Here is a 25912-nt window from a genome sequence, read left to right on the forward strand (position 1 = left end):
GCACGTCTTGAGCACGGACATGCAGTGGCTGGGTTCTCTTAAATTCATCTCCTTAAGTAAGGAAAGGGACAATGGTTTGCAGATGGCAGGTCTGACCACTTTTTTAATGCATATGCCTCAGGATAAGAGCTAGATGTTAAAAATAAATAAATAAATACTTTTTATGTATATTTTTTTTTTTTCTAATTTATAAAAAGCTTCTATTAGTGTTTTAAGTACTAACAAAACCTCCTCTATGAATGTAATATAAAAAATTAATTTTCTGTTAATTCAAACATATCAGCTAAGAGAAATTTTAGTCGTCATTGTTTGATGCAACATTTTATTTAGCTCTAACTGAATAATTGGATCTGAAGGTGAGCTAGGTCTGGGAGTGGGACTTGATTGGGTCTGTCTGTCTGAATATTTCATTTCTTTTGCTCTCCCTCTTTATGCTATGCTTTTCTGCAATCCAGCACGCCAAATGAGAAAAGGGAAGAAAACTGAGATTAACAGCAGGAAATCTTCCTGGCAGTGAATTTGTTAGTCAGTGCAGTAATCTCTCCATCACTTGGCAAATGTAAAATACATCCAGACAAAGCACCTTGAAGGTCTTTACCCCACTCCAGCCCATGTGGCTCACGGCCCCAGGACTATTTCGCTGCAGTGGCTGGCTGCTGGTGTGCCTTCAGCTGCCGCCGACCCTGAGGGCTTGAGCCCGCAGAGCTCTGCAGGAGTTCGTAACCACTGACAGTCCCAGGCACAAAGCCACTCTGCTGCCTGGATTAGCACCACGGTGCTTCGCTGAAGCAGGGAGGTGTCTGCAACTGTCAGAGCTGGGCTGAAGTTTGTGCTTCCTCACACCGCATTCCCTAGAATGTTGTCTTGATTCTCTTTTGCACCTCATATAATTTGTATGTCCCCAGAAAAAAAAAACAAAGACTCATCAAGGAGCAGTCTCTGCTAGATGGGCTTTGCTGGTGTAGATGGACTCGAGCATCGCTTTTGTGGAGACACTGCTGATACTGAGGGTTATTCCTTGGGAATAACAAATAAGCTAACCTGGCCCTGGCTCAGATTTTGCTGGTGTAATTGCATCTTCACTAGGTGTTTTGCCAGTGTAAAAAGTCATAACAAATTAATTCCATGCAAAATTGTGTTATTCTAACAAGAGCTGCTCGTGAGAGCTGTGCCTAAACCCTGAGAGCCAGAAGATGGGCAGTGCAGAAGAAACGCTGCAAAAAGACCCAAAGCTGTAACAAACTCGTAATGTTGAGCAGAGCCATTTTTCTGGGACTTCTGAGATGAACCAATTTCTATTTCTGATCTTCTGAAAAGTGGGGCAAGTGCCGATTTGGGGCAAATCGGTCTAGCTCCACTGAAAAGAGTGTGCCGCTTTTCATTAAGTCCAGCCCTGGCAACAAACGTATTTTCAAAACATCTTTAAATGAGTCACTGCACTCGAATGAATATTCAGGAGAACAGGGTGCCTCTAGCACAGTCCCCCGAGAGAGCCTCTGCATGTATTCAGAGATAAGAAAACCTCAGGAAATTTTAGGTTTCTTTAGACTCCTAATATTTGGGGAAAATGTTCAAAGGCATGGAAAATATCTGGAGAACAAAAGTGAAGGAAAAGTCTCCACAAAACTGCTCAGAAGATCTCAGCAGTTCTGCACAGCTGCTCCGAAAACTCATAGTGTAGTATAAGGCAGTTCAAGCCAGAAAAGCTTTTAGGGATTGATGGATATTTTTTTCTCCTAAGGTATTTAATGTTACTTTTACTTTTAAAATTTTTGTGGAAAAGCCTTGGCTTTTCCAAAGCAGCTTCCAAATAGTCCATTATTATTTAACCCTCTCTGGTTTCTGAGTGGTAGTCGCTGAATTCAAGATTTCCTCAGTTTAAAAAAAAAATGTTTTTTTCTAATTCTTTATTTAATCTGTAATTCCTTCACACCTTACCAGTGGTTTTAAAAGTCCTTAGATGTGAATCTCGTGTCTTCCATGTGCCCAGCCCCAAGGGTGAACCAGCTCATGACTGTGGTAGAAACGCACTGCTGGGGCAGACTGGGCATTTGCCTTCATGAGCCCGCAGTGCTTCTCATGCTCTCCCGTCATCAACACTATTTTTTTCCAAATTAGCTTGTAGCATCATTAGAAAAGCATTTCTCTTAGGAATCTAAAGTTTTGTATTATATGTATATCATATATTATATATTATATTTATATCATTACGTGTAGTATATATGGCATGTATATGGAATGAAACAGGCAATGTTCCAGTTTCTAGATATCAATTTAAAGAAAATCTGCTATTCCATCTTGAGGGAAAGGTGACTGCTTTCATTGAATTTACAAGGAAGAAAAGCCTACAACCTGCTGCTTCCTCTGCTGTTTTTTGCCGTGGCTCTTGTAGAGCACAACCTAACCCCAATTTCTAGTTGTTCTCATTTCTGCTGACATGCTCGGCTCAAACCAGAAAGTCTACAAGACGTGACAGTGCTTCTGGCTCCAAGCAGGCAAGGACCTGGAGGAAGGGTCGCCTGCTCAATGTTTGTGTCAGTGTATCCGCTGCTGGTAATGATGCTATTTATACATGATGCTCTGAATCAGAGTCTCCCCTCTGTAGAGCTGTTGGACAAAGTCATTACCACTGGCTCCCCACAGGTAACACTGCACCTAGTGTAGGCAAAGTCACCTCTGGTTTTGAAGATCTGTTCCAATGTTCTCAGTTACTTTCCTTTCTGTTACAGCCTCGCATGTAAGCAGATTATCTTACAGCTGCGGCGCTGCCGTGTGTGTTGTCATGGCACTCATCTTGCTTCTGAGATTACTCATCAGCAGCAGTATTTGTCTCACAGTAGGAAAGTCGTGTTCTGTAATATTTGGAGCCCTCAAGACTCTTGTTTTAGAGGACCTATCTAATCATCATAATATGTGCAAAGATTGAAATGAAGCGGTGGCTGAACTGATAGTTGAGTCCATTGATTTTCCTCACCAATCTCTGCTGTACCCTTCGCATCCAGGCAATCTGTGTCTGGACCAGGGATGGATAAAGAGGACATGCCTACTGGGTGCCAGCATGAGCACGCTCGCTGCCTGATAAAATCCGCTGTGACAGTGGAGACAGACATTAATAATACAGGCTGAGTTCATCGTTTTAATTGAGACTTACAGCGTCTCCCATATCCAATTAAAACCTTGGTAGAATCCCAGCAGGCAGAGTTCGGTTGATGGAACTGCAAATCAGTGAGGACCACTGAGCTGACAGGCTCCATCAGCAGTGTCCTGTGATCCTTAGGCATGAGTTTGAAAGGCGGCATAGCCAGCAGAACTGCAGCCCTGGAGCATCATGCGGTGTAAGTGCTGGGTGCATGCCATTTGTTCAGTCCCCAGCCAGCCTGGGCTCCTCCCGGAGCACCGACAAGGCTCCTACGCAGAGCACAGGACTCTGGAAGAAGGTAAAGCTGCAGCGTTTTTCCCATCCTTTTTCTAGTTGATATATTTCATCCCAGCACAGGATTTCCAAAACCCATTGTTCTCACCAGCACTCAGCGTGGAGAGCCATGTAAGAGGCTATTCTGCTCTGTATGGACCATGGGTCCTGTTAGAGCTGCCATTCGGGGAGACCATGGCAGCAGCCTCTAAATAGGGAAAGTTTTTTTTATGGACTGTCAGAAGGCCTGTTTTTTGTGTTCAGTGTTTATTTTGCGTATACATAATTTGCCAGATCCAGCCTTGCTTTCTTCCCGGCAGTGGCTGTGTGGAAGCTCTGCAGATCCATCATGTTCTTTCACATCACGTTTCCAAAGCACTTTGCTGATATTCCTTCATTTTCCTCTTACCTGCCTTGACAAGTTACATAGTTTAGGTCTCCCAGTTACGAATGCTAATTATCTGCTGGCTCATTCTTGGCTTTCAGATAGCAGTCAAGGCTAGCTGAAGAACTGCCTAATAAAAACAAAAAGCATTAATAATAAGTGGATTTACGAGATACACAGGTAACTTCAGCAGTGACCTTTACAGAGGCTGAGAAATATCTGAGAGAGATCTGCTTGATGAGTTCACAGCTTGTGGTATAATCTATTGTCAGTCATCAATTTAGTTCGGTTCCCTTAAAAGTTTGTCTGTTTTTGTAAGCAATATTTTATTAAATTCAGAACAAAAATAAATTCAGTTCTATAACACATTGTTACTAATCAAATAAGGTAAGATATTTTTCCTGTGCATAAGAAAATGTCTTTTATCCTTCCGACGTACAGGATAGCTTAGTAATTTTATCTAGATTTTGAAGTAGGTATTTTCCTTTAAATTTATCTAGAATTAGATTTTTCTTTTAAATTTCATATTTCCCCTGGAATTTTACAAATTAAGATTATCTTTCTCTCCTGCTCTCCCATTTTCCATGTTCTTAAAAAAATCACTCACACTTGAAGCCTTATGGAAAGAGAGAGAGAAAAAAGGTTTTAGGGCGGGAGTGAGAATGGAAGGGGTGGGAGATATAAAGCCCCAGTTGGCAATTGAGTGCTCTCACATTTTATAAGACAGTAAAATCTGCATGTGGCAGATGCTCTTTTTATAAGGAGAAAGACACCCCTTGTAATTTAAGTCAGGATCTCTGAAATTCTGCTGGGTGTGTTTTCAGAAATTTTTCTGGGAAAGCATCTTTTAGTTTTGAAAATCAGCAAGTCACTTGGCAGGTTTTTAGAATGGGGAATTGAATATAAAAGTTGGAGTGCTGTATGAAAGGGTCGTGTCATAAATGCAATATTGTTTGCAGGTGCTGGCCCTCTAACTAGCAAAGGGATGCAAACGTGTTCCTTTTTAGCATGCTGCCAGGCCTTGCTCTGCAGGATGAAACAGGATTAGAGGGCTGTTCTGACCTCCGAAGACCGCTTTTTTGCAGTTTTCTGGCATGGCTCACTTAACTGATTTCATTTCCAGAGGTGCTGTAGATTCAGAGCTGTCCAGTTCCGCTCCATGGCAGTGGGGAGATTAACGCTCTGGCACCACCACACTCTGTGTAAAGACAGCACCGCTTACAAACCCCAAAAGCAGCTTCAGAGCTGATCCTGCAGGGTTGCAGGTACTGGGGATGGAAGGACATCATAGGCCTTTGGGCGTCCTAATTAATACTGCCAGAGAACATCCCCAGAGCACGTCAGATAAAAGTCAAGGCAAGATAAAGCATTATGGAAAAAACTACCTGTAGATTTTAGGTTGTTTAAATTTTGCAACCAAAGTAGTGGATAAGAAAGTAATTTGGATGGAGCAGTGTAAAGCTAAGCCATCTCAGGACAAATGTTCTACCTGAGAAGTTAATTTCCTAAGAAAATTATGTGGCAAGGCATTTCTGTGTGTGGATGGAGCCTGGGACGCATGGGATGAGAGAATGAGGATCGTGAGACAATGACCCTGAAAGCCAAGTCAGTCTTGGTCTCGTGAAGAGTGACCGATGCATGCAGTACCAGTAGGGAAGAGAGGAGTCTGTTTTGCCCCTGCCCTTTTTAGTTGTTCTTTTTGAATCACATTTTTGTTTTCCTCAACACAAGTTTTGAGAAGTATTTTAAAGAAGTGTTTTTGGGGGAATGTTCTTTTGACCAAAAAAAAATAAAGTGACTGAAAGGAAGCTTTTTTTTTTTTTTTTTTTTTTTTTTCTGCAGAAGTTGTGTTAGTCCTGGAGGCATTAAAGCATAGCATTTTGCTTGAGGATATTAGAATGTGCTCATTCTGGGAAGGGAAAGCTGCCAGAGACCTGGAGGGGGGAAAAAAAAAAAAAGCACAGGACTGAGGAAGAAAGCCAAGAGGATGTGGGTAGTGCAGGTGGGTAATGGAGAAGAAGGTGTGAAAAATCTCTTTGTGCTAGGAAGAAGCAAGAAAATGGAGGTTGCAGCTGCTGACAGCCTTATCATCTGCTTCATAGAAGTCAGCTGGAGCTGGGAGGAGAAGGGAGCACATTGCACCTTCAGAGGAGTGGGAGGCAGTGAGGGTGGCAGCTGCTCGAGGATGGTGCCAGGCTGTGAGAAAGCTGCACCTGGCACCCCTCCGCTTCCTCCAGAGATGTCAGGGCGTAGGGCGAGAGGCAGCTGTAAGCCTGGCTTAGCACGGGCACCACCTGAACAACTAGGTGCATTCAAGAGCAGCTCTGCAGGCTAATGCAGCAATCTGCCTGCTGCGGCTGCCTCACGGGCAGCAAATGCTGCAGAGCTTCAGGGGAGGCTGCAGACCTTCCTGTAGCCCAAACTGGAACTCTGCCTGCATTGCTAGGTGCTGCTCCGTGCTGTTGCTTGTTGGAGGTGTCACCTGGGATCCAGCTGCTGCGTACAGCTGGCAGAGGGGATGCCGACCTCCTCTGCTAGTTATAATCGGAGCACTGTGGTTAAAACCAGAAACACGGACACGTTTCAGGCAGCCCTTCTCTTTTCTCTTCTGCGCTGGTGTGATCAGACACTGCATGCATGTGAGGGTACTGCCCGTGCTGGTACCACTGAGTGACTGGAGAACTGGCTGAGTTAAGCCTAAAGCTTTTTTATTACATTTCACTGCAAATTTTGTTACTTTATGATCACCAGTTACCAATTTTTTAGCCAGTCTATTCTAAACAGACATTCGAAGTCTTGTACAGTGGCTTAAGCAAGCAATGATTTTCTCTACAAAGCACCCTGTGGTTTCCTACAGCATGCGCTTTATCAGAATAAAATCCCGAGCGGCTAATGGTGTCTGAAGGATTTGTAGCTCATGTGCGAGCCAGGACTGAAAGCAGCATTGGCTTTTTCTTCCCTAGCTTTGAACTTCTTCCTGGGTCCGTGAATTCTTGTTGCCATTTGCTAGATTAATTTAGATTTTCAATATGTGGCATTAGTCTGGAGAGAATTAATTTCCTTTCAGAGTCATTCTGAACTGGAAAGCCCCCAGCTGCATTTCCAGGACTTCTGTGCAACACTGGTGCTTTTGCCTGGCAGGACAATCTCAGCCTGAGGCAGTCACGCAGTGCCCAGCAGAGAGACATACCTCACCTCATACACACCTCACAGAGGTGAACTCCTGAACCATTGCTGTCTTGGGGCTGGAATCCAGTCCAGGGAGAGGGGTGCCAGGAGCAGGGAGAGGGGCTGCAACCACAATTGCTCCCGTGTCCCACAGCAGTGCAGTGGGAGCAGACCCCAGTCCCAGTCCTGCTGCTCCAGATGATGCAGGATGGACAACTTGCTCTTCCACAGGACTGCATGCTTCACAGCAGTTAAATCTTTGTGTTGTTTTTTGTGTTTTGTTTTGTTTTTCCCTCTCCTGCAGTGGTAAAATTCCAGCAAATGTGCATGCAGTGCCTTCTAAGAAAAGGAGTTCTGGCTGTTTAGACACATTGCTATTGATGTCTGTGAAACAGTTGGGTCATTTTCTATAATTTTCCTTTCTGCTACTGTCTTCCAGGTGCATACGTTCAGGGGCCCGCACTGGTGTGAATACTGTGCCAACTTTATGTGGGGCCTCATTGCTCAGGGAGTAAAATGTGCAGGTAACGCTTGTTCTGTCTTATTTTTCTAAGTCACTCCCAATGTTTTAATGACTGAATTTGCTGCCTGCTCCACTGTAAACCCATGCAACAAGGGTCTGATCTGTCCTTGTTGAAATCAAGGAAGGAGATGTGTTCCCTCTGCTGCTGGTGTCCCCATGTTCATAACATCACTGTGGTGACGCACAGCATGTCTCGAGTGCTCATGGGGGGAAATGACAGCAATCATTGATTCTTTTGTTTGTTTGTTTGTTTTCAGAATGGAGGGAAAAATAGGTAAATGTGTTATTACCTTTATTTCCTGTATAGCACTTGTATGTATTGGTCGGTGTGAGAGACTCGTCAAGGGTCTCTATGTGCAAGGTGGGCAATCAGCAAGTTTCACGTTGTGGCTCGGAAACAGACACTTGGGTTCATTTTCTTTCTAAGCCAGCAAACTCAGTGTGCCATACACCCCAAGTCATGTTCCAAGTTTGCAAACTTTAAATAATAGTAAGAAAGAGAAATGTTGCATAAACATGCAGGTGCTGATATAAATGTGTTACACGCATGGGTGTCACTGCAGGCATTTCTAGGATTAAGCCTCTCCAAAGTAAAACACTTTGGCAGTTTTATTGATATGATTCTTCTGAAAAGAAAGGACAGTCTTCTCTTTTCAAAGGCGAAAAAGGATCAAAGTGATCAAAATAGTTTACTGTATTTAAAATGTATTTTATGACATTCTAGTAGCCACATTTATATAAACGGTGCAAAGAAATGTTGATGTATAAAGACCTGCATATGTTGCCCTGGAAACTGAATTTTCAAGCTAATTTAAGAAAATCTGCTCTGTCTAAAGCTTTTTGAAATCTTGTCTCAAGCAAAAAAGAGAACTCTTTATGTTATTTTGCAGTTCTGTGATAAAAATTTAAACTAATGTATAGCCAATTGTGATTGAAATATTTTAAAATCCTTCCACCAGAATTATTTGAAATGCAGTATTCTATTATCAATAGACTCTGCACTGTCCAGGACTGTGTATTAAATAGTGCTCTGTTTTAAGAGAAGATTATGTAAAAATGGCATTTTCTTCCTCAGTATTTTTCCCTGTACTGAGTATTTAGGGTTGCAGCCATGTCCTCCACTGATGAGTTAAGACTCAGTAGTTACTGCATTTGATGTTGCACAGGGTATATGGACAGTGTTAGAAGAGAAAGAGGAAGCCTGATTTTCTTCTTGAATCGGTTTCTGAGTAAAGCACTTATTTTTTGTTGACACATAAGCTAATAAATGTGCCATCTTCCTTTCTCACCTGGTGTAGAGTTCCCAGTTTTGTTGTTTAGAAGAAGTACTAAATATTTTCAGATTTTTGATAACTAACATTCATCCAGAAGATCAATAAAACCAAACAGTATGAAGGCTCACAATGCTATGTGGCAATGTGGAATGAACAAATAATACTACTTTTATAATTAAATCTGAAGTGCTTATGATTTTGTGCTGCTTTTTTAGAATATAACTATAGCTTATTCTCTGGTTTTATGTAGATATTTCTAAAAGACTGTTTTTCTTTCCTGCCTATGGGAATAGTAATAAGTACTGCATGCCTTCTTTCTTCCTCCTTGACAGTATAGAGGAACATATGTGTATTAGATGACTTCACAGTTTCAGAAACTATAATTAGGGCTTTCTATCTTGTGTAAGGTTTCATATTGGTGTCGGTAGCTTCCAGCATCTTCGATGATCTTATTCATATTTTAAAATCCCACATCATACGACCACGCTCGCTTGCTGAAGCATCTGTGGGGGTTGAGGCGCCTGGTGGGAGAGGTGGCCTAGGTACTGCTCAGCCAGACCTACAGCCACTGAAAGACCCGTGTCCTTTGAGCAGAGGCCAAATCCTGTCCTCAGTGTGATGAGTGGTGACCAGGGAAGGCACACTCTGAGACAGGAGAGCTTTATGTGGAGGAAATGCAACAGAGCATTTAGCACACGTGTTAAGTGGAGAGGTTAAGGGTATGGAGAGGCCTTCAAACTCCATGAAAAAAATACTAATTAAGCATGGTTCTCTGAAGAGCAGATTTATGAAAGCTGCACTTCCCAGCCTGCAGATGTGGTTTGCTGTGTGTGGCCTGCGTGGCTTTTCTGGAATTGAGGGACCAGCTCTCCCAAGGACGTGATCCTCACTGCAGGGCTAGGTTCTAGCTGCCAGTCAACTTCAGTGATACCTGACAGAAAATTAGAGGCTTCCCAGATAATATTATTCTCATACGTTTCATAAAGCTCAGCAGCTGGGCAGAGGAGATTTTGGTCTGTTTTTTTGTTGTTTTGCAGATCAGCAGAGGAGGGCTGATTAATCAGCATGGCTTAGCCTAGATTGTAAGTTTTTGTATTTCATTTGATGGGATTTTGTTTGGCTGGATTTTTGAGTTTGTTTTAGTGCCGTTTTGTGTCACCCAGATGGTTGGGTTGCTGTGTTTCTTTCTGTGCCTGACCCGCAGCAGTGCATGCCTGGGCCCACCAACCCAGGCCACACAGACCGCCAGAGCAGCACTGAGATGGCGGCACGAGGGCAGAGGCACGCAGCACGGTGGGGCCTAGGTTGCCACCAGACCCAGAGCAGCGTGCAAGAGCCCAGCCTTGAGGGCTGTGGCTTTGGCTGTGAGATTGCATGTTTGGGGAAAAAAAAAAAAAAAAAAAAAAAAAGTAGTAATCATTTTGCTGCTGAACTGAGCCATTTTGATGTGGAAACAGTGAGGCATAGTGCACAGGGAGCCACACGAGGCCATTGCTTTCCAGAGAAGATACGTACTTCAAAAAAATTACAGCTTTTAGCAGGAGGCAGCCCGCTTGTGTTCAAATGGGGTTCAATGTCACCCTGGGGAAATCCACAAGATCTGTTTGGTGGTCTGTGTAATCATGTTATTGGGAATACCTATGAGCAAAACTGCACTGATCATATGCAATTGTATACTTTTTAAAGTATTTGCTGTTATAGCAGACAGTTGCACGTCTCAAGAGGAATCTGTTAGCTGTACAGAAGTGAGAAGAAACATAATGGATTACTGTTTGGGCTATACTCAGCCATCCCTCAATCCTCTTCTCAGCAGAAGCACAAAAATATGCAAGAATAGGCATGTGGGACAGCCCAAGACTGGTCAGCAGAGATAAATGTCATCCATTTCAGAACAGAGGAGGGGAAGCTGGAGGAAGAAGTGGAGCTTATTTGTAATGGCTGGTAGATTGGCTTTTGTTACACAAACAAGCCAGTTCTTTGCAAAATAATAAACCAGAAGCAAATGCTCAGAACCATACTCGCACCATAGCAACCAGCAAGGATGCCTTAGCAACTTGAACTGCCCTGACTCGGGCTTTGTCACAGGCCAGCATGACTGAACGTGTCCCCTCAGCCAAAATACAGCCTTGAGTGAGCTCTGTGCCTTGTTGGGCATTGTCCCATATAACTAGTCTCCGGAAGGTGGGCTGTCCATAGCACATGCTTGGCCAGGCTTTATGGCAGGCAGAGAAGGAAGAGTATGTCTCTTTGCTTGCAAGATTTGCTTGTATAAGAGTGAATCCTTATCACAGGCATCACCAGCCCTCCTGGCTCAGAGGGTCATGCTTCCAATTTTTGCATCCTAGCCACAGGCCCTTAAAGTTTCTTTGAGCTGAAAGCTCATCTATATGCAAGGAATCTGCCTTTTCTGATGTTGTGCTCCATCTTCAGCATGCTTTCCTTTGGGCTTTTGCCATAAGTAGAAATCACTGAAGAAGTGTTTGAAATTATAATGCCAGCAGCTTGTGTAAACACTGAAGCTCAGCAGAAGCTAATGAAGCTCAGTTCCAAATCCAGTGCATAAACTTAAAAAATAAAAAAATAAAGTATTCTTAATTACATTCTTAAGAAGGTAAGCCTCCTGTGGAAGGCTCCCTGTGCTTAACAGTGCTCATCCCATTCCCCAGAATGTGTTCAGGAAAGAGACTAGAATAATATCCAAAGAAAAGTTGTAGAAAACACCGGGGAGTTCATTTAATGAATCATACAAAAATGAAAGATTCAGAAACGTTAATGGAGACTGGTGTGTTATCAGAGCCTAGAGCAGGGCATTCATGCTGTGTTGGTACACGGCCCAAGCAGACTCACAGAGCAGCAGGGTGGTCAGCTTGTCAAGGGCTACAGGTTTCCTGCCCCTCCTCAGCCCATCAGAACTATTCAGTGCTTTGTATACTCACCTCCTTCCTTTATACCCTTTTGCTTATTGTTCTTAAGTGATTTAATCAGGATGTTTTTTAGAACAGACCCACACCTGTTCATTAAAAACACATCCAAACTTCTTCTGAGGTGCATAGCCAGGTTCTGCTGGTTTCCTTGACTGTGTAGAGCGTGGACAGAGCCACAAACCAGAACAAGAGCAAAGCCACAGAGACAGGGTTCAGGGTCAGGGGCTGTGGGAAGGGGACTGTTAGGAGAACAGACTCTGCCCACCTCAGGCAGGTGGAGATGCTGTTGGAGGAGATGCACACCGCCTGACAGGCTGTTCAACCAGCTCGGGATCTGGTGGTGTTCCTGTGAGGAATGAGCTCCAAAATTTTGAAATGCTAATCAGGCAGTGGAGCCTTGCCTCAGAGCCGTTCCCATGGGGAAGCTGTTCCCATGGGGAAGCTGAAACTGTAAGTCCTAAAAATGTCTTTATCTCCAAGCCCACACAGACCTGGAAGCCTCAAGCAAGCCAGCGGCCCATCAAGGGAGCTGTTGAGGAGGTAGGCAGGTGTCATGGCAGGGAACCAGGGAAGTTTCTGACCAAACTTATCTCTGTGATCGTTCAAAACTACCATACAATCAAACCACCTCCACCAGATATCTTCTGTTGAAAGAACATTTCACTTATGTTTTTCAACCAGTTTCTGGAGGCACGGAACTATATGTTCTTTTCATTTGGAATAAGGGGGAATTGGCTTGCTCCAGGAGGCTTCTTTTCTTTTTGTATTTCATAAGCCCAGGTTTTTCTGTAGCGTTAGGAATTTTGTTGCCAAGTAACTAGCTGCCCTGTAGAAATTCTTTCCTAAAGAGCAATGTACCCAATAGTGCATGACATAGTGGTATGGCTGCTAGCAGGTTTAGGGGAGCCTATATATGTGCTTAGAAGCAATTTTGCCATAACATTGCATAATGAAGTGCTCAGGACTGTGGCAGGGCTAAGGCTGCTCCCAGATGTGAGCTGCGGGTTACCAAAGGGCATGCCTGAGGCAGGGTGGCAGCCCAGTGTGGCTGCCTGTCATCTGCTTGGCACGGCCCTGCCGGAGAGGGCAGACCTTCACAGCACAGCCCTGCCACGTGCTTGGAAGCACACGGCGCAGCTTGTGGTGTCACTGGGATGGCTGCATTAGTGTGCCTGTTGACATGCACTGCGTCCGAGAGAATAGGAAACATTGCGTTCTCTGCTCCAGAGAAGAGCATTAAATTATTAAAGAGAAGTTACTAGCTCATGACTGATTTATGAGAGCAAACTCCTTTCTAACCTTTTCACCCTTGCAAAAGTAACGACACCAATAATGTGTGCTCGAGTAGAACCCATCATCTTCACATCTCAGGTGGCTTACCGAAGGCAGCGGCATTGTCCCGTCTGTCGGGTGCTGTGGTGGTCCTGCCCAGGGCATTGCACTGCTCCAGTGTCGGCGGCTCTGCGCTTCCCACCTCTCCCACGCTTGCCATAAATCTCTAAAGAATGCTTCATGCTTTTTGCAGATAACATACGTCTACCTTTTAGCTCTTAAAGCTGCTCATCGGAGTGACCAAATGCACGATTTTTCTTTGGGATAATTCACAAATACAATTAGAGTGATGTGTATATAATGTATGGGATTGTTCCAGCGAAGCATGGTCAGCAGCCATGTTAACCAGTAAATTGTAAACCAGGGGAGATCTAAAACTGACTAAAATCAAATCAGCAGGATAACAAAAAGTGACAGCTAAGTGTATTTTAGACTCTGCAAGTATTTATAATGTGTGCTCATGGGGCAGTATTAAAATACATGTATCTTTTGGTTCTGCTCATGCGTTGGTATGAGTGCCTTACTTGTCTTTCAGCTCAGTGGACGAATATCAGTATTAGCTGTTTCTAAAACATTGCAAAACCTTTTTCTGGGCATCATAAGAAAGTATTGTCACGCTGGTTTTAAATTTAATACCTCTCATAGGAGCAATGTCACAGCCCACCTGAGCTTCTAGGTCAATATGCTATTAAAGTAAGGGTAGCTTATCACAGACTTTTAAAGCTGTCATCTAAAATGACTTTTTTTTTGCTAAATTTCCAAACTTCCTATATGCTTTTGAATTTATGGCTGTATTTTTTTAGCCATACTTGGTGTATTTGAAAGGTGGCCACAGTTTGATAGCACTATAAAAAGGAATGGTATGCATGACTTACAGTTCTAGTCCTGAGAAATCACCTCTGTAAAGGTGGAATTCTGATTAACTGAAGTCAGCAGAAGTTTTTCTATTGACCTGCCAAAGGTCATGAGAGATCTTTTAAATCTGCCTTGTATTATTATAGGATTTATCGGCAGATATGGTGCTTTAGGGGAGACTTCTGTTTAGCCAGTCAGTGGATAGGTTCTGATGAACTTCTTTAAGAAATGGGTAAGGCTCTTCGTTACATTAGAGTAGATCAGGGGTAAAATTGCTAATGCCAATTTAGGTGTTCTGGATTTGTTTTGATATAACTGAAAGTAAGTAAATCTTAGATTTGAAATCAGTCTTTTGGTCTTACTCAGTGAACCCAACCAAATCATGAAGATCACATGTGAAGGAAGCAAACAGTCCTAAGGCTTCACTATGTGGAAGCACAAAGATTTGGGACTAGGCTTTCCTGTTCCTTCTTAGCCAATTCTCAGACAGTGGGTTTCAAAGCTTTCATGAAGCACCTGCAATGAGAACAGAGGGCATTTTTATTTAATAGTGTGCAATTTATAGTGTAATTCCTGTCTTTTAGTAACAAGTAAGCTGGGTATCATTAGAGTAGAAGGTTCCACACAGCTCTGTGGAGCAGAGGCTTGACCTCATGGCTGCGTGCTTTTTACCTTTGCATTAGCAAGACAGGTGATCATGCTTCATCTGCATGTGGCTCTGGTTGTTAGGTCGGTCAGGGACTAGTGACTGAGACATGACTGTTGTTAGCGCAGGAGAGGGACCCGCCTCATAGAAAACATAGCTTTGGGAATTTCAGCTTATTTATTGAAGCAAATATGATTTCTCTATTGCAAATTCACCAAAATCTCTTAGAACTGTATACTGATGTTGAATCGCTAAAGTAAGGTGATCTCCTACGTAAGAGGTGAAGAGCCTTGTTTGTTAGAAAGGTATCACGCAGCCCAATAATACCAAACATAGTGCTCATGTATTTTGTAAGCATTAACTATCTGAAATATTTCTAGGTTTTAAATGTTTCTCAGGAGTGTTTGTAAGCCCTTAAGCAGTGGGATGGTGCATAAAATCCAATCGAGTGTAAAGGAAGAACAACAGACAGCAGAGGAAAGTTGACTTTTTCTTTTGTAATTATTTTTCTGGCATTAATGAGGTCAGATCCAAAGCCAATCTGAATCTGTAGGATTAGCAATAACACAATTATTTTCTGAAGCAAGGTTCTCACATTGGAAACATCTCTGTAAGTTAGCTATTTTAATGAAATAAAACTTTCTTGTATATAAATATAATTAGGATGATCTCAGTGAATGTGGTAATTGCTTTAAGTCATGTATAAGATACTTGGAAGCATGTTTTTTCTATTTTTATATATTTTAGTCTTAATTAGCCCTGGATTCCCAGAGATGTAACTCTGAGCTACATTGCTATCTATGTGAAGTGGCTAATTTGTACTCACAAAATTACTAGTGAGTCCTTGTAAGACGCAGCCATTCCAGTCCTGTAGACAATAGTTTTGATAGACATGTTAGAGCATTTCTGATAAATATTTTTGTATTTTAAGCTTTTCATCCATGCTTTAGTAGGTGCTTCTTGCAGCAGTTTTAGGAATCAATGTACAATAATTAATTTGTATTCATAAATACTATTACTACTGCAAAGTTAGGGTTTCAAATTAAAGGAAATCAAGAATTAAGGTTTTCTCTGGGGTAAGAGTTTGCTTCCCTTCTGTGTGTGCATTGAGATATTGCCCCTAATTATTTGGCTACATGCTATTTTTACTCCACCACTTCATCCTTGTTCTGAAAGCAGAATGGATGGTACTTGCTTACTAGCACCTACCTAGTAATTTTTATTTCTCCTTGATGTTAAAAGTGTAGCCATTGGGCTTGCTGAGGGCACAGTATTGAAACTGTGCTCCAAAGATGAATAATTTCTCCTCTGCGTTCCCACAAACCTCTAAGGGATTTTGCAGCACCAGAGAAAGCCAGAACATCATCTCCTTCCCATTTTACAGCTGAGGCACTGAGATTCTGGAGGATTCAAGTCAGATGTTTCCAAAGAATTTTGGGACGTGATTTTCCAGAGTTCAGCCAAGGAGCACTGGTGGTATTTAAACGTGGGTAGAGGTGCGCTTGCCACCACTGACAGGCACACTCAGAGTTTATCCAGTAGTGTCGCTTGCTTGCAGGAGCAGGTTTCACCTCGATGGCTTTGCCTGAGGTGTGTTCACCACACAAACTGACAAACAGGAGTGAAATACAGAGCTGGCAGCTCCCCAGCTTGGGCATTAATCGCCCTCACAGGGCAGGGGGCGTTCCTGCACAGAAAGCTGAGGGGAGCTTTAATCAGGCTGGAGCTGGAGCCCAGGGCTGGTTGAGGTGATTGAGGTGACATGCCAAACTTGAACTGCAAGCGGAGAGGGGATGCTTTACAGAGGAGCCCGAGTGACAGTGCTGGTGGCTTTACAGGCCTGTTGAGTTAACACAGTGCTGTTAGCAGCAGGCTGCAGCTGACATGATGGAAATTAAACTTCTGGGCTTTACTGTTTTGTAAAGAACAAAGTCAAATAATCTGTGGAGCATTAAGGAAAAAGACAGGTATTGGCAAAAATCCAAAGGGAATCTCTGCATGCAGCTAGCTGTTCAGTACTGCAGTGGGAAGTTAAGGATTTCCATCGAGGAAATCATTGATCCTCCATTGATCCTTCCAGCGCCTACATCCCTTAATTCTGCTGCTGTGGAAATGCAGGGGGCTGTGTATGGCACCGGAGATGTGTGGGGCTGAAGTCTCAGTGAATACCAGGTACAGGTTAGACCATGGCAAATGCCTTGACCATGCCATGCCATGCTGCTTGCCGGCTGGGGTTTTCTCACAAAAACCTGTGAGTCTTTGTTACAAAACAGGAGAAACTGCAGTGAAAATGGGGGCACTGCCCTTGGCTGTGGGTAGTGCAGGAGCTGGCTGGGCACACCAGCGCTGCTGCTGGTGGCAGCATGTGCTTAGCTTAAAAAGTACTGCACTGCTCTACCCATCTTCACTGCATGGTGTTGTTTTCCTATGCTTTTTTTTTTCTTTTTTTTCCTTTTTTTTTTTTTTTTTTCCCCAAACCCTGATTAATATGTTTTGTGTGGTTTTGGAGCGACCAAACGTTTTTCCATAACCTGATTATCTGATTTCAATTAAGTTTCACTTAAGCTAAATTTCATTCTCAGTATGTGTGCAATGAAGGTGTGGAGTTGTTTGTTTATGTTTAAAAAAACAAAACCCACAAATATTCCCAAAGCTACTTTTAAAATAAATAGAACTGTTTTGGTGACTGCCAGCTTCACGGACAGCCTGTGAGCCTGTATCAGAGGAGCAGTCCTTGTGAAGTGCCACCGGCAGTGTGGGGACTCTGCAGCTGCATCTCTGCTCCCCCTGTGGGGAAAAGGGCCCTGTCACCAGTGATGCTGTGCTTGGGCTGTCGCACCTGGAAATCCACAATGACGTGGAAGGAAAGTTTAGGTCATGGTGGCGACACAAATACTGGCGGGGAACACAACTGGCTCTTACGCTTTGATTTAGTAAACCCTGGGGAAAGTTAATCAGTTCATGCTGGATCTTTGGGGCATGGAAGGAATGTATTGGGTAGAAAATATGTTGCTTTAAGTCTGTCCCAGCCTCGTGCGTTTGGTCGTTAGGAGGTCTCTGCAGAAGTAGTAGGTGCATGATGAGGTCAGGATCCACACGCACTCGGCAGCAGTGACCTCGGGATACATCTTCACCAAGCACCAGCCTAATCGTCCTTTCATTTTTCTCTCAGATTGTGGTTTAAATGTGCACAAGCAGTGTTCCAAGATGGTCCCAAATGACTGCAAGCCAGACCTGAAGCATGTCAAAAAAGTGTACAGCTGTGACCTTACCACGCTAGTAAAAGCACACTTCACAAAGAGACCGATGGTAGTAGACATGTGCATTAGGGAAATTGAATCCCGAGGTAAGGCGTAGTTAATGGGCTCTCGTTGCTTTACTGATAATCCGTTTAGATTGATCTGGGTCATCTGGGTTTCTGCTGAGTGTATGATTGCTCAAAACAGGTTTGCACAAGACATTTTATGACTGCCAATTACCCTGCACTGTTAATATTATACTTCGTATTATTTCATGGTTCGTACCCATTTATAATTTTTATAGATTCTGCTAGAAATTGCTTAATGAACAATTACTGCTTTATAGCCATATCTTGGCACCTATCTTTCCAGTAATATTTTTATTAAAAAATCGAGGGAATGTGCTAAAGCAAAGCCAGTTAGTATTGATGTTTCCTCTTGCTAGTTCCCCTAGCACACAGAATATCCTTTTCTAGAGTTAGAATATTTGTTTTCATTCTGAAATGATGACTGAACATCTCACATGCTAATCTCAGTTATTTTTAAATCCGTTGTAATTGGCTTAATATGTTTCTTCAGCTCTGAAATCATTAGCATAAACGTAATTTAGTGCTGATTTAACAAGGCAGCTAATGCAGAGGTCAGGGTTAAAAGGCCAGGGTGAGATTTCATTCTGAAAGGAAAGCCTGATAAGGCTTTTAAAACTGGTCTGCTTTTTCTCCCTTAAATGAAGAACCTGGGGAAAAAAAAAAAAAAAAAGAACTGGGTAGAAGGAAACTAAAATTAATACTGATTTTAATCTTGTTAAAATATTCATTGCAGGTCTTAATTCTGAAGGACTGTACAGAGTCTCAGGATTTAGTGATCTTATTGAAGATGTCAAAATGGCATTTGACAGAGGTACGTTCTTTCCCGCATGCTGTACCTTCATGCTGCTGTGTTAAATAGACACGTTTTTTCTGCACAGCCCCTGCCTGTCTCATGCTCCACCGCGCAGGCGGTCTGAAGGAGTCTGGAGGCTGTTCTGGCAGAAGAGTGGGGGAGTCTCCCCCATCAGAAAAGCACATCAGCTTTTCTTTGGCCTTTATTACCAAAATCTGCTCTTCTTCTTCCATCAGTGTCTGTGCTTCAGTGATGATGTACACAGGAAAGGGTAAAGCTTTCTGAACTACTGCCCTAGTTTGCAAGTAAAACTACGCTCAAGGGGGTGGGGGAAGGATAGGACAAGCAGTGAAGTGCCTTAAGAGGACTGTGCAATTTAAATTCATCTTTCTGGATGAAAGCTCCAAAATAATAAGATAAATACAGTCATGCAAAGTTTGAATTATTACAGTCTAAAGGAAGTCAGTGAGAACAGACTCTTCTCTCTGGCAAAAGGCAGTAGGAAAATTAAAGGCTTTCCAGCTGCAGTTTCCCTATGCCAGTAGAAATCAAGGCCAAAATCCATTCTGGAAACTTTCTCTCCTGCTTCAGCAGAGAACTGGACCTATTCACACAACATCTGCCTCCTCTGCAGCCTTAGTAGGGTGGGGATGTGCTGGAGAAGCCAAGGTTTGGATCCATGTCCACTGCGGTCAGGAGTAGGTAGTACACTGTAGATAAATGGTGAACATATGTTTTTCTTATAAAACAGGGAGGCTGTGGACAAAATTGGTTTCCTTTGCCTTTTTTTTTTTTTTTTTTTTTTCCCTCAGACCTTCCCTGATTTGTCATGCAGTGCTGACAAACGTGTTGTTTGGCAATGCAATGTGTACAGAAATAGCTAAAGTTCCACACGTTTCTACAACATAGATAGAGCTAGAAGAGGCAAGCAGGTTTTTTTCCTAAAAAAAAATAAAAATAAATTTCTGTAGTCATTTGAAATGAAGAAAGGATAAGTATCTATGTAAAAGTCTTGAGGTTTTAACTGTGAAATGATGAACTTCACAGCCCAGTAATGCACTGTTTTGCTTATAAATCCAAAATGTATAGTTGTGTCCAATTTAATAATGTTTGCTTAAGCAAGTTATTATTTTTGTTTTGAATGGTATTTTACCTCTCTTTGCATTTCCAAGGCTTTAATGTCAATGCCTTCTTCATACAGATGGGGAGAAAGCTGATATTTCTGTGAATATGTATGAAGATATCAATATTATCACTGGTGCACTTAAACTGTACTTCAGGGATTTGCCAATTCCACTCATCACGTATGATGCCTACCCAAAGTTTATAGAGTCTGCAAGTATGTATAACACATCTTCCTCCTGTTCTTCATTCTCATTCTTTTCTTCTTTTTGTGCATGACTTGCCTATTGACATATTCTGTCCCAGCAACTCTTCTGCTGCATGTTCTATTTAGTAAGGATCAAGGAATAAATATGTGTTGCACGTTACAACACAATCACACAGTACCACACAATTGTAGGTACATTTTTCTTCCCCTTTGTCACCAGGAATGCTTCCTTTTCCTCACATTTACGTATTGCGTTGTTTTGCCTGTGTTGTGTGAATACCTAGTATTGGATAGTGACACTTAAAGTCTTTGCTTTTGTCTTGCTAGAAAGGTGATTTATGAAAATGTTTAGAAATAAGATAAGCCACTTGTTTCTAGAGATGTCCATTTTGAGTGTTTTTACAAGCTGATAAGTGCCCATCCTAAGGCCACTGTCAGGGCTGGCCTCTGCAGGCATGTAAGCCCAACTGGAACATCTCTGCCAAGCATCCTGGCTGCCTGGAGCAGCTCTGCGACTTGACAGGCACACCGTGCCCACCTGGAGAGGTCTGGGGTTGGCTGTGGGTAGAAGGGCCAGATGCTGGGCTTGCCGCTGCTCTGGAGAAAGCTCTTTTCAAACAGTGTGGACACCATCAAGGAAACTGATGGCAAAGTTCCCAGTACCTTCTGCTGTTCCAGGGCTGCACCTGTAGATTGTTTGTGCAAAACTAGTTCAGTCAGCAGGGGCTGCTTGGGGATTTTTTTTTAGTAGGCTGCAGGGAATCCTTTGGAGTATAATTTTTAGGCAGTTTTCTTTGTCTAAAACCAATCACGTCCTGACCGTGCTTGAAGCACCTTTGGATAGGCAAATCCTCCACAAAGAGGTTTGGATAGGTTCTGTAAATAAGTAATTCAACAGAGCTGTGAGGTCCTGCTCTCCTCTGCAGGCCACCGTTCTTGTCCTTCCATGCGTGACATCCGGCTGTACATGTGGTGACCATGAACATCTGTGTTTCAGAAACCACCGATCCGGATGAACAGCTGGAAATTCTCCATGAGGCGCTGAAACTGCTGCCGCCTGCACACTGTGAAACATTAAGGTATCTCATGGCACATTTGAAGAGGTAGGTGGACTGTCTGGAAAGAACTAAGCCAAACTCGTTTGTAGGAAAGTCCATGTTAGGACCTTGAAAAGAGTTTGGGCAAGGCCCACCAAATTCTGCAAAGCAAATTTAGAGTTGTTCCTGGAGTCCGGCTGTGGTGGTAAATGGTAGACTGCACAGTGGTAAATACCCAAACACTGTTTTTTACCCCACTCCAAGCATTCACAAAGTATCTGAAGGACATAAGTTAAAAAAAGCCCACAGTTTTGAAACACAAATGTCATTCGCCTAACAAATTTGCACTGTGTTTAACGTGAATGTTTATGGTAAAATAAAAAAACAGCCTGTAGTATTGCTGGGAGTAGTAAGTTACTCCCCGGGCAAGGAAATAATACAGTTTAATGCCTATGGATTGGTGGCTTTTTCTGCTGTTTCATCTAACCTGATCATCCCTGACACCCTAAAAAAGATGGTGGATAGTGTGCACAGAGTTAATTGGCCATCTAGCCCCAGGTGCAGTGGGGTTTGCCAGCATGGATCCCCCCATGCCAACTGCCACTAGGAGCATCAGTTCAGTGTGAGGTTTCTCCACCACCCTCAGATGTGATTGAAACTGGTCATTAGGTTTAAAAATTGCTAGACAGATTGACAGATGAATAACCAGTGCAACAGCACAGGTCCTATTTATTTCAGGAAAGTAGGGGGGAAAAATCAATATGACATGTAAGGGTATCAATTTCAGCTTCCAAATAACTCAAACTTATTGGCAATATATAAGAATTACTCTCTTTCTTTAGAAAAAGACTTGATTTTAAGCTCTTTTTTTTTCCTTTTATAGTTCTTCTACAAGTAGGAATATGTTGACTCTGCTGAGTACCTCAGGCAAAATTCATCTACAGGGTTTCTGCCTGATTTGTCCATTTATTTCAGTGACATTTTAAATGTATCTCTTAGAACAGACAGAGGGATGAAAGACTCGGAGAAATAAAAAAAAAAAAAACTTACTGCTTGTCAAGTGTGAAGTTAATTTTTCCTTAGCCTGTTCAAGAGTTAAAATTGCTGCTCCAGTTAGCAAGTTGCTTTGGCACGTCGTATTTGTGGTATAGGTGAACAATAAGGTAGAAATTCACTCGTTTTTAAACTTCCCATTGGTATGTTTGTTAAAACGGGCTGTGGGGATGCAAAAGTTGTTGTCATGCTGCTGAATTCAGGTAATCAGACACAGCTCCTTTACCTGAGATAACTACTAGTTGAAGACACAGAAGTTTAGAAACATCAATCCCACTTGTTTTAAAATAAAAATTCAAACAGAAGACAAAAAAGGGAGAAAAGGCTTATCTTTATATATATATATATTTATTTATTTATTTATATAAATATATATATATATTTGTATAACAAATCTTTATATATATATATATATTTGTTAATGCAACAAGAGTTGCCAGAGCAGTGAAAAAAGAGAAATTACAAAAAAGCTTTCAACTACTGCCCCTGGATATATAGTTGTTTCTGGGAATCCATATGGAGATTCATTTGTATAAAACAATAGTGTATATTTTAAATTTTGCATTATACAAATTTATTTCCTCAAGTGAGGCAGTTCACCAGGATGAATCAAGGCAGGAGTGACCCTGCTGGCACTGGCTGAGCAGACATGTTTCTGCAGTAGCCCTGGCAGAGAATGCCTCTCCTGGGGGTATGGTTCTTGGCCAGGAGTTAGTTTCTGGAGGCAGCCTCCACATGTGCCCAGAAGCAGGGCCTCAGCCCACAGCTTTGATGAGGTCAGGTTCCTGTGGAGCAGCAAAACGCGGCCTCTCCTCATCCCTCCTCTTCTGCAGATGGAGACCAGGCAGCAGGAGCCCACCATGGGCTGGGGCTCAGCTGCTTGGCAGATGTTAGGGTCCACAAAAGAAGAGGCAGGGTGGGAGTAGGCCTGTCAGAGCACAGACTAAATAGCATGCTGCAGATGCTGTGAAAATGAGCTTCTAGTGAGATCCTCATGGTTTCAAAGCCACCCCAAAGTGATGATTTCATTTCTTTTTAGTACGAGCCACAGGACGTAATTTGTGCTGGAGGGGAATGAAGTGCATTCAGGCCAGCTTAGCGCACTTAGCGTGTAATGCGTAAAGGCAGTGACTTCACGTGTACCTTGCCTGCATTGCAGTTGCATGCGTGAGGGAGCAGCAGTGTGACCACGTGGCATGGAGTCACATCATGCATCTCTGGTGAGCTCAGCTGCTCACGTAGCAGCTCCAAGAGGCTCTCCAGGAGCATGGCGTGCCTCCCAGGGGTACAGCCTCCAAGTGCTGCAGATTAAAGAGAAAAAGCAAAATTGTCCCAGTTTCACTGAAAGTGCTCATCAACCTGTGTTCCTGGTGGGAGGACAGACATCTGACTCAGGTCAGATCCAGGTCTGGGAGAAAGGCAGAAAGATGTTTCCGGCTTCTCCTCCCTATTTTTTTTTGTCAAGTCTGTGCAGGTACTGTGTGGCACAGAAGGCATCTTTCAGTCAGTGAAAAACACTTTTCTGTCCTTTCTTACAGAGTAACACTTCATGAAAAGGAAAATCTCATGAGTGCAGAGAACCTGGGCATAGTTTTCGGACCAACTCTTATGAGAGCGCCAGAACTGGATGCGATGGCTGCATTGAATGACATCCGTTATCAGAGACTTGTGGTGGAGATGCTTATAAAAAATGAAGACATTTTATTTTGAATATTTTGGGGGTTTTGTAATAAAAAGGAAGCAACAGTGTTCTATGGATGAAGGAATATTTTAAAGTAATTTAATGGCTCTCGTCGCTGCATTCCATATTTGCTAGAGCTTTCGATGTATTCAGGATAAAAATGAAGGAACTCTTTGTCATTTCTGTAGTGCCATTCAGCTGATGTTGAAAAAGGTTAACACATACTTTCCAGTACTAGTAATCCTGGGTGTTTATCATGTGAAAATAAAAAACAAGAAGCCTACAGCTATTGCATGATTTGCTCCCTGTTCTCCCTGCTCTGGTGAGAATCATTCCATGAAGAAAACAACTGATCTGGTGCAGCATCTTTGTTCTGGATAGTTTGTGGTTGTAATTCAGCATGTTTCTCAGTGTAAACCTGTTGTGAATTTGCTTTTATGTTCTATGTAATTGGTTTCTGATACTAAAAAGAAGGCCGACTTATGTGAAATTGAGCCTCTGGCAGTTTATTGACACTTCATATCATTCTCTGCCACTTTTTTGGCTGATTTGTTCTTGGTTTTCTTTCAGTTTTTTCATCATATAGTAATTTGTTTTTAACAGAAACAAAACATGTACTTTAAATGTTACTTTAAGTAATTCTCCATGATGTTTATGGTGGTTGCAGTGAAATCTGCAATGCTGAGCAGTGTTCCTTTATTATGATTGCTATTTCAATTGTAATTTTGTATTTTTATCTGGCATGCATATATTAATTTATTAAATTTTGCTTTTAGAACTCTAACACCAAGCTATTTATTTGTACTTAATGAACACGTTTCAAAAATGCTGTTTGTTTCACTTTTTACATTGATAACTTTCACACTGAACAGCCTCTGAATTAAAAGAAACAAGTTAGTGGGGATTGTTAGCGTTAGGTAGAGGTTGGACTTGATGATCTTGAGGTCTCTTCCAACCTAGAAATTCTGTGATTCTGTGGTTTCGGCCTTGACGCAGAAAACAAATTTCATCAAAGGTCTTTACAATTTCTGACAAGACCACTCTGATCTAAATACTTCAGGGCCTGATGCTTTGTTAAGGTTCCCAGGAAATTCTCCTTATATTTCGTTTGAAATTTTCTTTCTTCATTGTCCGGGGTGCTTCTACAGAATGCTTCAGAACTCTTACGTAAACCAAAAAAAGATACCATCAAGCTATCTACTCCATAAATGATGTATACTGCTGTAATTAACTATATACAAACTGGCGTTGCAGTTCACCATTACACAGCTATAGATGCCCTGAGTAGTTGGATACACCACCAAATTCCAGATGCAAATACCTTATAGAGTATTTGTTTTGCACTGAAGTTGGGGTGAGGATGAAACAGCAGCTTTGAGGAAAGTGGAAGTTAAAAGTGGAAGCCAAAGTCCCAGCTTGAAGGGTTGGCAATAATTGAAGAGAAAAAGGAGAAAGGAGTGAGTGAATTTTGGGCACGTAAGCAGGGTCCTGTGGGGAAGAAAGACACTATAAGGTACTAGGGGAGATGCTTTGGTTGGGCACCTTTCCCAACACCTGCTCCAGAGGAGAGCAACCAGGTGAGGCTGCTTGGAGGTTTCACCCATTCCCTCCCCTCAGGCACCAGGAGGAGGAGGAATCATTTTGCAGTTGCAACCAGCTGATCTCCCTTCCTGTGAGCAATAAGTAGCCTCTCAGCACCAGTAGCCTTTCTGCCAGGAAGGGGAGGAGCAGCTCTCCTGGAAAAGTGAGGAGCAAAGGCTTCCAGAAGGAAGAGGGCGAAGCTGGGGATGCCCATGGGTAAGTGCATGGCAAGCGTTGGTCTGGGCTGGGTGGCTGCTGTGGGGCTGATGGAAGGGACAGAGCAGGGAGAGGCTTTCAGAGGATGGAAGGCATCATCCCCCCACTTTTTTTTTTTTTTTTCCCTCCCACTGTCCCCACAATGTGGGATGTTTTCCCTCACCCCTGTGTTGCCTGATGGCCCTAAGTGTCCCCCATTCGCTGCTGCTTCAGCTAAAAAGAAATTACTCGCTTTTACTTAATCGTCATTTCATGTTAAGTGTCTAGTTAGAGCCCCCCATTTTAATCTTGTTATCATTTTAGTTACTATCCTAAGGAAATTTTTGTCTTTCCTGAGTGATAACCATTCAAGCAGGTAGTACGCAAATAAGTGT

General features: G+C 42.6%; 1 protein-coding gene across 4 annotated transcripts in view; it reads left to right on the forward strand.

The window, feature by feature from the left end:
* CHN1 (chimerin 1) overlaps nucleotides 1-24519 on the forward strand; it is a 96571-nt gene extending 72052 nt beyond the window's left edge. For 3 of the 4 annotated variants that reach the window (XM_082763765.1, XM_082763768.1, XM_082763766.1), the window contains 6 exons: nucleotides 7405-7489; nucleotides 17692-17865; nucleotides 18581-18658; nucleotides 19842-19979; nucleotides 20968-21073; nucleotides 23599-24519. In XM_082763765.1, coding sequence (XP_082619891.1) covers nucleotides 7405-7489; nucleotides 17692-17865; nucleotides 18581-18658; nucleotides 19842-19979; nucleotides 20968-21073; nucleotides 23599-23770 — 753 coding nt within the window. In that variant the 3' untranslated portion in view covers nucleotides 23771-24519. The remainder of the gene's footprint in view (nucleotides 1-7404; nucleotides 7490-17691; nucleotides 17866-18580; nucleotides 18659-19841; nucleotides 19980-20967; nucleotides 21074-23598) is intronic. The other variant, XM_082763767.1, reaches the window with a different exon arrangement.
* Nucleotides 24520-25912: the final 1393 nt, after the last annotated feature.

Source organism: Aythya marila (assembly GCF_965140915.1).
Source record: "Aythya marila genome assembly, chromosome: 6".
In the NCBI taxonomy this organism is placed as follows: Eukaryota; Metazoa; Chordata; class Aves; order Anseriformes; family Anatidae; genus Aythya; species Aythya marila.